An 11,879-nucleotide genomic window follows, 5' to 3' on the forward strand; every position below is an offset into this window, starting at 1 on the left:
TTTGAGGATTTCAAACTTGCTCTAGTCTAGACTAATAAAGGCCACTCAATAATAAATAGGTCACACAAATTTCAGTTCATACAGCTATCCGTTTTCTTTAAGCCAGCTGGTTACAATTAAACAAAAAAGCTAAAAGTAGATTAGATTAACCTCACCATCTAAAACGGGAGCGGAGAAACTTTTTCAGACAAAAACAGACATTCCCGTCAGCGTGGGTGGAGCTCATGGCAGTGATGGTTGAAGCCAGAGGCAAAAGTAGGAAGAGCAACAATTGTAACCTTTGTGTATTAGGTTAGTTTTACACCCGCCCTGCTCTACCCTCCGTGCAGATAAGCAAGAGGCGTTGTCACGAGTTCCAGGACAGATTCCAGCCAGGCAAACACTCAAAAGTAGGGCTGGTAGCAAGTGGGACCTAGAGAGACAGGTGCGGCTGAGGAAGTGTAGCCTAGGGAGAGTCACAGGGGCCCGATAGGCAGACTTGGTGGGTTGCATTTGGTTCCTAAGTCTCCTCACCCCTGACCTGAAATGAAATGCATCATTATCCTGAAGAGGAGGCTGCTCTGTAATACACAGCTAAGAGCACAAAAAGCATAGAGTAAGTTGCTTCCCATCAAAAATAAAGAACTTTATAATCAGTGTCAATTTCCTTTTGTAATCTAGGTGCACATGCTCTATTACTGCTAAGCATTTCATTTCCTCAGAGATTAACAGGCTTCTGCACATATCAGGGACTCCTAGTGCAACTGAGTGCCAAGAGGCAACTAAGAAGGGCTGTATTATTTCTATATGTACCCCCAGAAAATGAACAGTAGCGTCATCTGCAGTTACATTGTACTAAACTGAAATTTCTCCTCATTACTTGTTTACTGTGCAGCTGCTCGGAAACATCCCCCCCCTTCTGTGATGCATGAGAAGATATCAAAAGCGATCATCAAACCAAATGCGTATTTCCTGCCAATTCTTGTCAGTGAACAAAACTGACTGTCCATTCCATATTCTTTAATGAATTATTATGCAAAAGAAAAGAATGAAGAAAAGGCAGTTGCACTCACAGAGCTTTGCCTGCTAGTTAAACACGAACTGTTAAGTGTTTTTGTTTTTTCATTCCCTGCATTTCTTGATGGAATTCAAATCATGTGTACATACAGTTCCTAGGCAAGTCTCTCATCCAGGTGCTGACAATAACCAAAACTCCGCAACTACAGCATGGCAGCTGAATCATGTGTCTTCAGAATATATTGTAATTTGTGACATTCACCCCTCACTCATTTTTAACCAGCTGTCGCCATATGCCCCATGTTCAGGTTGGGACACTTTAATGAAATAGATCTATAATGCTTTAACAATGTTTCAAAACAGGGCGGAAATCTAAAATAGCTACAAACCCAAAACACCATTAATTGAATCCATTTACTATCATTCCAGTAGCTAAAAGCACTTCTGTCAATGCAAGCCCCCTTTAGATTGGATATCCCATTAAATCTTTTTTGCATTCTCAGCATGTGCTAAAGCATACTTACAGACTAAAAGATCAAGAAAAGCAATACTCCCAGTGCAATTATTACTGGGAAAGAACCAAACTGAAAAATCAGATTGTAGCTTCCTCATTTGGGACCACTCCCTACCACTTTTCTCAAGTATCATCTAGATCTGAGGCACTGTACTTGCCTAGTGTTTGATATTCTTTCCTAGTCACCGTACATATTTTTGTGTCTATAGGAGACACCTGAGCCTAATTAGAAACTGATTTTTAAAATGTACTTTATTTACATGGTTATCACAAAAAAGGGAACAACGCAGTGGGGAATATTACAATGTGTTAGTAATGGTTCGGCTACGAAGCTGCTGCACATACTCCTTTGCATGATCAAAAGCAGTCTTTGGTTTCTCTGGAGGTGGAGGTGGGCCTTCGACTAATTTCACAAAGTAATGGCACTTGACTTTGTCCATAATGCCAAAAAAGCCTTTGCCATGGTAGCGGATCCTTTTCAGGTAGTGCCCTTTTCCAGAGAAGGATTCAGCTAGAAGACATAAAGTAGACGTTAAAAGAAAGGGAGAACGCAGGCCATAACATAAATTCTATTTTAAAAAACCCTCAGCCGAACATCTGGCTCACTCAATGCCTTGAGAGACCTGGATTTCTCTTTTTAATGTGCCACGTCAAAAATTACAAACCAAACCATAGAAAAATATACCGGTCCTGTTTATTTATCTGGGCCTACAATAAAGCTATATGCAAATCCTTTCCCTTCAGAATGTCCATTCCTCACCCCACCCCCATTTAGGTAGACAACTAACTTTATTAAAGAAGTGTGATAACAACGTGGCATAGAAGAAATCAGTACAAAAGAAAAATTTCTTTTTTAAAAATGGCTGAAAAAATAGGACCTGTGTCAACCAGCAGCAAAAACATTAAACAAATTAATGAAAACTACTACTGTTACTCATTTTTCACTAAGTATTTCACTAAGTATTTCTTCTATAACTGTGAGTTTCATCTATCAAAGGTTTTTGTGCGGCCAAAACCCAACCCACCCTTTTTAAGCCTTCCCCTAGGAAAGCATAATTCACTAAGCTGGTCAGTCACTTTCCCCTGGAACGTCCACTCGAGGCGTTATGAATCATGACAAAATGACATTTTATTTCCCCCTTTGCTAGAAGCCATTTCTACACTGCTTTTTGTCATCATATGTTTAAAAGAGAAATGAGCTTCCTATGACAGCAGCATTATAAAGGTAAGTTAAAAGGGTCCATTTGATATGGAGAACTCAGAGGGCTATACCTAAATGCCAGATCTAAATGCACTTAATTTAGAACCTTTTTACCTCAATTAAAGGTTGACAGGTGATCAGTTGCTGGGAAGTAAAATGTGAACTGCTGGCTAACCTGCCACAGCAAAATGAATTACAAACCAACAGAAATGGGCTGATGATGAAAAATGGATTATTGTGTTTAACACCTATATGGAATAATGCACTTTTCATGTATACAAATGCTAGGGCAAGTAATGTCAAACAACTACAGCTGCAAGGACTGAAGTTATACTTAATCCACATGCAGGTTGAATTACTTTTCAAAGGTCTACCCCAGGCATCCCCAAACTGTGGCCCTCCAGATGTTTTGGCCTACAACTCCCATGATCCCTAGCTAACAAGACCAGTGGTCGGGGAAGATGGGAATTGTAGTCCAAAACATCTGGCGGGCTGAAGTTTGGGGATGCCTGGTCTACCCTACTTTTTATGCAGCTATCAGTAAAGTATGGTGCAATTTCTACAGCTGGTTGTAAAATTGCTGCTATCCCCAACAGTGCTAGGAAATTAGAAGCCTATCTTTAATCTATTGGAAGATGTCATCAGGCAAGTCTACTCCTTGCCAGAATTTGAGCAATGAAATATATTTGCTCCAAGGAATCTAGTAGGCCAAGAACTCTCATTGAAGTTGAATGTATTCAGTATCATTTATGAAGTCTTATGTATACAGGTAATCAGTAGGCTTTACATGTTGTGTTGATTAAATATTTCCCCTATCTAAGCACAAAGATACTCAAAATCCACACAATGAATCAGACATCCTCATCTTAGACATATCCCACTGATTTTTATGTAATAGTTCTCATGACATTTCAGTACTTAATAAACCAAGAAACTGCAGGGACACTGAGAGACATACAAAACCCTCCATTTTGAAGCTTTCATTGAATTTTTGTGGGATTTTTCTTTGGGGGGGGGCAGGAATTAACAATAACAACATTTTCTGATGCCCTTAATCACCTAGGATCAGTTAGGTTGTGTTTAGTAAGCAAAACTGGGGGGGGGGTATGCCATGTGTTTTTTACTTACTGTATAAATGGAAGTTTTTCCAATAAACAATAATATTTGAACCAAAATATTTGATTGGAGTGGGAATCAATCAATCATCCTTAGCATGGATTACATTTTTTAAAACCCAACATTTAATCTGAAAATTTTTAATGTGACCTTCCAGTAGAGAAATCTTCTCATGCCAAGGCTACTCGGAGATGAAAAACTATGGAACACACTGGATACACAAAGCTCTGGTTGGGCCCTGTTGAGCAAAGTTAGATGGACACAGGAAGTGCCATCAGAGCCATCACCACCCTCCAAACCTTATGTAACCCATCCCTAATTGTTCAGAATGGCCTGCCAACCTTCCAGAGAGGCTTTTCTAGGGGCAAAGGTGGTTTGCAGGGCAGAGAAAGGGATGGCACTTTAGAAGATGTCTTCTAGAATAATGAACTATTTACCAATGTGTAAGTTGGATCTAAATTCTACATTATGCTTCCTCACCGCCATTTCTTGGGCTTCAAGAAGGACCTGTTGCAAAGAAGGAAAAATTACAAATTAAGATTATGTAAATTTTTAATCCTGGAGTTTTCAAATGCACAGTAATACCTACTCACCTTTAAATTAAAAAAGGAAACAATGCATTTACGGTATTCAACTTCCTTGCCTTAGGGTACTTTGCTTCTTAGCTTCCCTACCTCATGGCAACATGTCCTGTGGCAGATTTTAACCCCAGCCAAATTGAAAATGTTCTTTTCCCACACAGAAGTAGGACTGCAAACAGTCTAGTTCCCAAAATCTCTCTACATTATGTGCCACTGCATCCAGAGTCAGAGACTTCCCTGCCACAGATGCCAAACAATATAATTACACTTTTGCCAGCACAAAAGTGGAAATGCTGTTTCAGGCATAAAAATCCTGGCAGGAAAATTAGATATACCCACATCAACTAGCACAACAGTGATTGAGGATGAGAGATAAAACCATGCAAGCTCTCAGCCACACACACATCTCTCTCTCTCTCTCTCTCTCTCTCTCTCTCTCTGTGTGTGTGTGTGTGTGTGTATGTTGTATTTAACAAAGTTCTCTAAGCAGTTCACCAACTTGTTCAAAAATACAGCATACAATCCAAGGCTTATAAAAGAATAAACCAGTTATAAACAATATGAACTAGCACAGAAATATCATCTAAAAGATAGAAATATATGGATTTAATAGAGAATGGTAAATTAAATTCTGAAGAAACATACCTCTTTTATCACTTTTGCTCCCTTTTTGTCATTGAATTCCAACTGAGCTAGTGCCTGATCTATGGACATGCCTCGTATCTGAAATGAAAAGCAACACAGAGATGGGAGAAATTCTCAATACAGTATATAATTCATATACAGTGGTACCTCTGGTCAAGAACTTAATTCATTCCGAAGGTCCGTTCTTAACCTGAAACTGTTCTTAACCTGAGACACCACTTTAGCTAATGGGGGCTCCTGCTGCTGCCGTGCCGCTGCAGCATGATTTCTGTTCTCATCCTGAAGCAAAGTTCTTAACCCGAGGTACTATTTCTGGGTTAGGGGAGTCTGTAACCTGAAGCGTCTGTAACCTGAAGCGTTTGTAACCTGAGGTACCACTGTATAGTGGAACAAACCACATTATAAGCATTAGTTTCAGTGTAGAACTATGCAACACTGAGTTATTTTAGAGTTTTATGTAAGTGCTGTGGTACAAAAAACAAAAATGAACAAAAACTCTGACAAAGAGCATTAAGGACTACAAAATTGATACAGAGAAGAAAAATTCCTAATCTCAAATGCACTGCAAAAATAAATAAATAGAAAGCTTCCTATGAATAAGGCTTTCAAATCTATCGTGCACATATGGCTAAACTGTGGCGTGACAAGTGCTGAAGGACTGCAACTCCTATTATCCCTGACTGTTGGCCATACTGGCTGGGGTTTTGCAGAAAGGAAAAGGCTATTTAAAACTACTTTCATGTGCAGCTGCTTGACACAGCAAGCTATGCAATTGCTGTATGATCAGCCCCCACTATGTGGCTTGCCTTCACCTTGCAAAACCTTTCACCAAGAATGTTTTCCAAACATAAATAACAGAGTTTCAAAAGGTTTCCACATGGAAACTGTAACATGGGAAAGCCATAGTCAACAGATACAGTAGCGCAAAGCATCCTCTGCTTCTTTAAGTAAACTTATGTAACATTTTATCCAGGGCTTTTACAAGGAAAGAGCGTTTTTTTAAAAAATCAAATGCAACCACGTGTAAAGAGGGCACTAAAATACAGCCGTCACCAAGAAAAAAAATCCCATAATCCTAACAAGATTAAGCCTACAAAAATCAATCCTCTTACCAGTTTTGCCAGGTACCACATCTTGTCCTTACTGTATTTAATGTGTCTTCGACAGTGGTATATTTCCTATATAAAAGAGATGGGACAACAATGTCTTTTGTTTTCTCCTCACCACCCCCAGTTTCTCTACTACTTTGAAAATAGAAAACATTTCCTCCTCCACCTCCCAAAAATTATGTCTGACAGACTTTACATGACAACAGGCAAAAATGGAAGCAGCGAAAACTGTAATTCCAACTATATTGTGTTATTTGTCTCTTACTACATAATAGATAATGCTTAGTATTTCATGTGGGCAGCTTTATGGTCACCAACTATAGTCTGGCTGACTTGTTCCTACCTTTAAAAAGTGTTATGCAATGACTTGGTGTCTCTCCCTCCCCTACCTGCAAACACCTGTTGGTCTTTGCAGCTGGCCATGGAAGGAAAGGATCCATGCTCCACATGCAGTTCACTCCATGTTGAAATGAATTCATCCTTTCCATTTTCCAGGTGCAAAAATTAGCCAACAGGCCTTTGACACAGATTATTCTAGCATTGCTCAACACAAAGCTGTTCAACTACCATACTAATTCTCCGCTGTGCCTCAGTCAGTCTTCATAAGTGAGATACATTTCATGAAATTAATGCACATAATATAGGGTTGGCATATGTCTGGAATTTCTCGGACACTGCTGGGATTGGGCCGTCAGAAACAGTGTCCTGGCAGTAATCACTGAAATGTCCAGGAAAATCCAGATGTATGGCAACCCATGCTCAAGAAGCTCAATAATTCCCCCCCCCCCCCGCAAAAAAAAAAGCTCAACAATTTACTGTATGGCAACCCTAACAAAATAGGTCAGTGCAGGTTAAGTTCTCAATATACAACTGATTTAAAAGCTAATTATAATAATCCCTTCACAACTATTATTTTGCTAACACACATAAGGGCCAGTACCAGCCACAGAATGGCAATGCATTTTTAAAAAAGGCTTTGTAAAAGAGAAGCAAAATTCACCCAGATACATTAATCATTTGAGAAGTGAAATTTCATGTGCACTTTGTTGCTCAAAAATATAGTGTGTATACTTCAAATCATATTGCTCACCGAGCAGATAAATGCGCACAGAAGACAAAAATGAGGAACTTAAAAATAAATACTGTATTTGTCTGCAGTGAAACCATTTTTCATTTTAGCTGTGCTCAGCAGCAAGCCAAACCATCTGACAGTAAATTCATTATTTAAAGGTAAAGAAAAGCTGTAAAAAATGCAAGACCAAGATTACTATACCTGATGGGAAAACTTGAAAGAGTTTTCATACAAGTCTCCCAAGTGCCCCATATATCATGCTACCAGCTAGTGATTTCAAGCTTTTTAAAAAATAGCATCTCTTTCCTGCAGTGGCCAGGCTTTTAATATTTAGTTTATCTAGTTCTGCACACAATGGAAGCTGACAAGGGTACCACTACGGCTACAGTTTTCTAAGTACAGCCCAAGGCAGGAGAAATAAGGATGTGATCAGTGAAATTCAGGCCAGAATAAACCTATTACCTGTATACAGCAGACAGAACAACTCATTTTCTACAGAATTAGGGATACACATGCCTTATCCTATGATGTCTATTCAAGATCTAGCATCAATTTCGTTTACCAGAGGGGGGAATAAAATGATACTTTAAAATTTTAATATCATGTGCTTGGCCATCTAGCCAAGCACAGAAATCCTAGATACTAACAGCAAATTCCATTCCCTGAGCCTGGATCCTTATGTAGCCAAACTAGTACCATCTACATACAAGAGGGAGGTTTCAACAACAAGGTTTGCAGAAGTACAGTTCATCTTTAGTAAAACAAAAATACACACACATAATAACGGCCACTGAGCTTTTTATTAATATAAATTCTAAAGTACAAACAAATAAGAAAAACATAACCACAGTTACTAAGGAAAGTTACATTGTTTGTACTTTTGACCTTACATTAATAAAAAAATTCTTTAAATTTTTTTTAAAAAAAAAACCAGCCAGTGAGGACTGACATGCTAAATAGCACTGGCTATTACAGAGGACAAAGCAAAGTCGGAGGGTTGGAAATAAATAATAATAATAATATCCTGTCTTTTTCCCTGACAGAACTCAAAGAGGCTTGCGGATGAAAACTGAGTAAGGATCCTGAACAAAGTCCCCCTTATCATGTTTTATTTCAGTCATTAATTGTGTCAAAGAGCTGCTGGGATGTGGTAAGTCTGGTAAGTCATTGCTTCCTTTTTTTGCGAATTAATTTTTATTGCTTTTCAAAAAAAATTAACAAATAGGTTTTTTAAAAAAATGGGGGTCATTGCTTCCAACATTTAAGCCTGTGTGTTTGATACAAAGCCTTCTTCTCGGAAATTACAACCTTGCAAAAATAGACAAAGTGAACCCCTGTTCATTGCGCTACAATTATGTAATAAATAGATGTAAGTCTTACTGCAGGTCTTCGAGGTTCTCCTGGTTGCTGTGGAGGATAAACCATCCTATTCTTCTTTTCCCATCTTCCAAGCTCCCCAAGAGATGCACTTGTATGAATATTTGATAGAAGAGGAACACTGCAAGGTGCTAGTAACCTGTGAGACAAGAATTTGTCATTCCACCAAGAAGATTATAATAATCACTTAAGGGGTTTATTGCTAGATGCTTTTCATCCCAACTTCTCTGGATGTGTTCTTTCATTGTCTCTCCTAATCAATGAGTAACATACTCCAAGCTGGTTCAATTGCCCTGCTGATTTGAGGGGCACTAGGTCTAATGCAAGGAAATGAGGCAAAGATAGCCCAGTAGGCAGCATCCATAATGCTATCCTATTTATACATTATGGACATATGCTCCTAATAATATATTCAATATCAATTACTAAATGAAGTGGTATCGATTCAGTTAGATACACTATATGGGAAAAACTGAGCTTGAAGTAACTAACAGAAACCACATACTAAATGTTTTAATTTGGGCATATGTATCCCAATGCTTTTCTTATTATTCCAACTAAGTGATGTAACTTCTGGTCTGGGATTGGAGACAGCAAAATAAGAAAGCTGGGTCTTTCTGGGGGGGAAAGGAAAGAATTTCAATGATTAGCAGTTTTTATAATTAAGCTTTGCTTACTTCCTTGAAAAAGATTACACACTGGTTAGTTGTGGGAGGGACACTAAAGCTGCCAGGCTTTCATAGCATGAAAGGTATTATGAGAAGGCAAATTTCCAATGTACCGTGAGGAGAAAAAAGTATTTTATCCCCTGCTAAATTTGCCCATTTGCCCTCTGACGAAGAAATGACCAGTCCATAATTTTAATGGTAGGTTTACTGTAGCTGTGAGAGACAGAATAACAACAGGACAGAAACCACAGAAACCCAGAAGACAAAAGTCAGAGATGCAATAAACTGTTAGGTGATGGCACCCTCTAGTGCTCAACACACCCCTATAGAGAGAACACCAGAAATATATTTACCTATTGCTATTTGTATTTACAGATACATTTCTTTTAAATTATTTTCATAATTTAAAAAGCATTTATACTCCTTGGGTCTCAGCTAGTACTATCAAATCATGTTAATGTCCATTATATATATATATATATATATATATATATATATATATATATATATATATATATATATATATATAATATTTATCGTTTCCCGAAATGTTCAGTTTTTGCATCTGTAGAAATATGTATTTTGTGTCCTCACACTGGTATTCAAATACCAAGAGACAGCCTGTAAAATTAAAAGCAGGCACAAGCTGTCTCCCAGCACAGTCCAAAGGAAACAAAGGGAAGCTATTGCTTATATTTGCCATTAGGATGCAAAATACTGGCTTTGGGTTACACACATTAAAGCCATCTTATATAAAGGTGTGATTCATTAACCATGCAGAGATGTGTAATCCCACTGAAATAAAATAAAATAAAAACTGTGCATGTGTTTTTATTCTTCCCAAATCTTTCCCCTGTGACATTCTTCATTAATGAAGTTCAGAGCCCTACTGTTCCTCTGTAATACCTACTGAATGAGAATGGCTTCTCTGTGCGGTAGAAGTGTGCTCCCTCCTGGTCAGCTAATAAAATGCTGGCTTCCACTTTTCTTTCCTAGTAACTATGCAGCTGAGGGACAATAAGTGAAGTTTCATGAACATTTTTGTGCCCTCTCAAAGGCTCCTGTGTTCAATGATGATGGGGGATGGGGGCTTTGCAGAGTAATCACCTGCTGCATGTCAACTTGAAGAAACACCTCTAATACATATCTTAACCACACGTGGGGAGACACAATCCTGATATTCTGGTCCAAAACTTTGAAGGGATTTAAACTGAGCCCAGAAACTGATCAGGAAGAGCAATTGACTTAAAGTGCCTGGTCCTTTCTGGCAATTTGGCAGCTGTACTGTGGACTAAATGAAATTGTTGGACCATCTTCAAAGCAGAGGTTACCAAGGCATAACCTGAGTGAAGACGTTCTACACATGCCTTCATTCATTTAAATATTATCTGTATTCAAGCACAATCTGAGGGCGTTTCATTTCACCATCAGATGGATACTCTTGATTGATTGATTGATTGATTGATTGCATTTATATACTGTCACTTCAAGGTTGCAAATTCCTCAGCCACCCAGCCTAGTAGCTGTTGATGGAAGATGTTTTCTGTTCCTGCACTGATTTAAGAAAGCAGACACACAGAGGTTGGATGGCCACCTGTCATGGATGATTTAGTTGATATACTGTACTTGCATTGCTGAGGGTTGGACTAGTTGACCCACAGGGTTCCTTCCATCTCTACGATTCTGACTCCATGATTCTAGAGGCTGGTTTGGGCCTTGGAGGCACAAACAGCCCAGCCCTTTCTTCTCCAGCTGACGGCAACAGCACTGCCTCAGCCATAATCCCTATACAGTGGAACCTCGGTTTATGAACACCTCGGTTTATGAATTTTCAGTTTATGAACGCCGCGGACCCATCTGGAACGGATTAATTCACTTTCCATTACTTTTAATGGGAAAGTTCGCTTCAGTTTATGAACGCTTCAGTTTATGAACAGACTTCCGGAACCAATTGTGTTCATAAACCGAGGTACCACTGTACAGGGCTGTTAAATCTACCTCTCTTAAGCACGGGAGTACAAAAACCTTTGGAAGATTTGTTTGTTAAGTCTCAGTGGTTACTGCTGCTGGTCATGCGCTCGAACTCCTGGATACTGACCAAAAGTGCTGCATTGGGCGCCATAATTCTACACCACCAAATGCACAAAAAGTGCCTTTAAAAGAAGATGGCAGCTTTGCATTCGCTGTTTTCGTGCGCCAGAGGCCTCTTCATCACCCTGAGAGAAAGAGAGAGAGATACAGACCCTCTCGCGGGGCAGACTCACCTCCCGGTCCGGAAGGAGTTGCAGAAGCTCCACAATCGGGCGGCCCCTGAAAACGAGAAATGAAGCTTTAGATGGTTTCGTTTTGTGGGGTGGTGGAGAAATGCTCAGCCCCCTGGGCACATTTCATCGTCGTTTTTCTCTCCCTCCCTCCCCACCGCCAAACTCACCCCCGAGCATTGCGGGCGCCGCCATCTTCGCAGCCACAACGCGTCTGCCGATTTTACGACAGCAGAGAAGGGCGCTTCCCCTCCCCTCCTCCTCCTCCCCTCCCCTCCCCTCCGGAATGTCCTCAAACAGCCGCCGTAGCTCGGAGCGAAATGCTTTGCGGCACACGCG

General features: G+C 39.6%; 1 protein-coding gene across 2 annotated transcripts; it reads right to left on the reverse strand.

Moving 5' to 3' along the window:
• Positions 1 to 982: 982 nt before the first annotated feature.
• Positions 983 to 11,796, reverse strand: MRPL22 (mitochondrial ribosomal protein L22). Of its 2 annotated transcripts, XM_035105738.2 has the most exons (7): positions 11,711 to 11,796; positions 11,544 to 11,589; positions 8,615 to 8,750; positions 6,166 to 6,231; positions 5,054 to 5,131; positions 4,265 to 4,334; positions 983 to 2,021 (listed from the first exon to the last, which is right to left on the reverse strand). In XM_035105738.2, exons 1-7 carry the CDS (start codon positions 11,733 to 11,735, stop codon positions 1,810 to 1,812), a joined length of 633 nt encoding a protein of 210 aa, XP_034961629.1. In that variant the 5' UTR covers positions 11,736 to 11,796; the 3' UTR covers positions 983 to 1,809. The 2 variants fall into 2 exon arrangements, with proteins under 2 accessions (XP_034961629.1, XP_034961630.1); XM_035105739.2 differs by lacking the exons at positions 11,544 to 11,589; positions 11,711 to 11,796 and adding an exon at positions 11,378 to 11,508.
• Positions 11,797 to 11,879: the final 83 nt, after the last annotated feature.

This window comes from Zootoca vivipara, chromosome 2 (assembly GCF_963506605.1).
Source record: "Zootoca vivipara chromosome 2, rZooViv1.1, whole genome shotgun sequence".
In the NCBI taxonomy this organism is placed as follows: domain Eukaryota; kingdom Metazoa; phylum Chordata; class Lepidosauria; order Squamata; family Lacertidae; genus Zootoca; species Zootoca vivipara.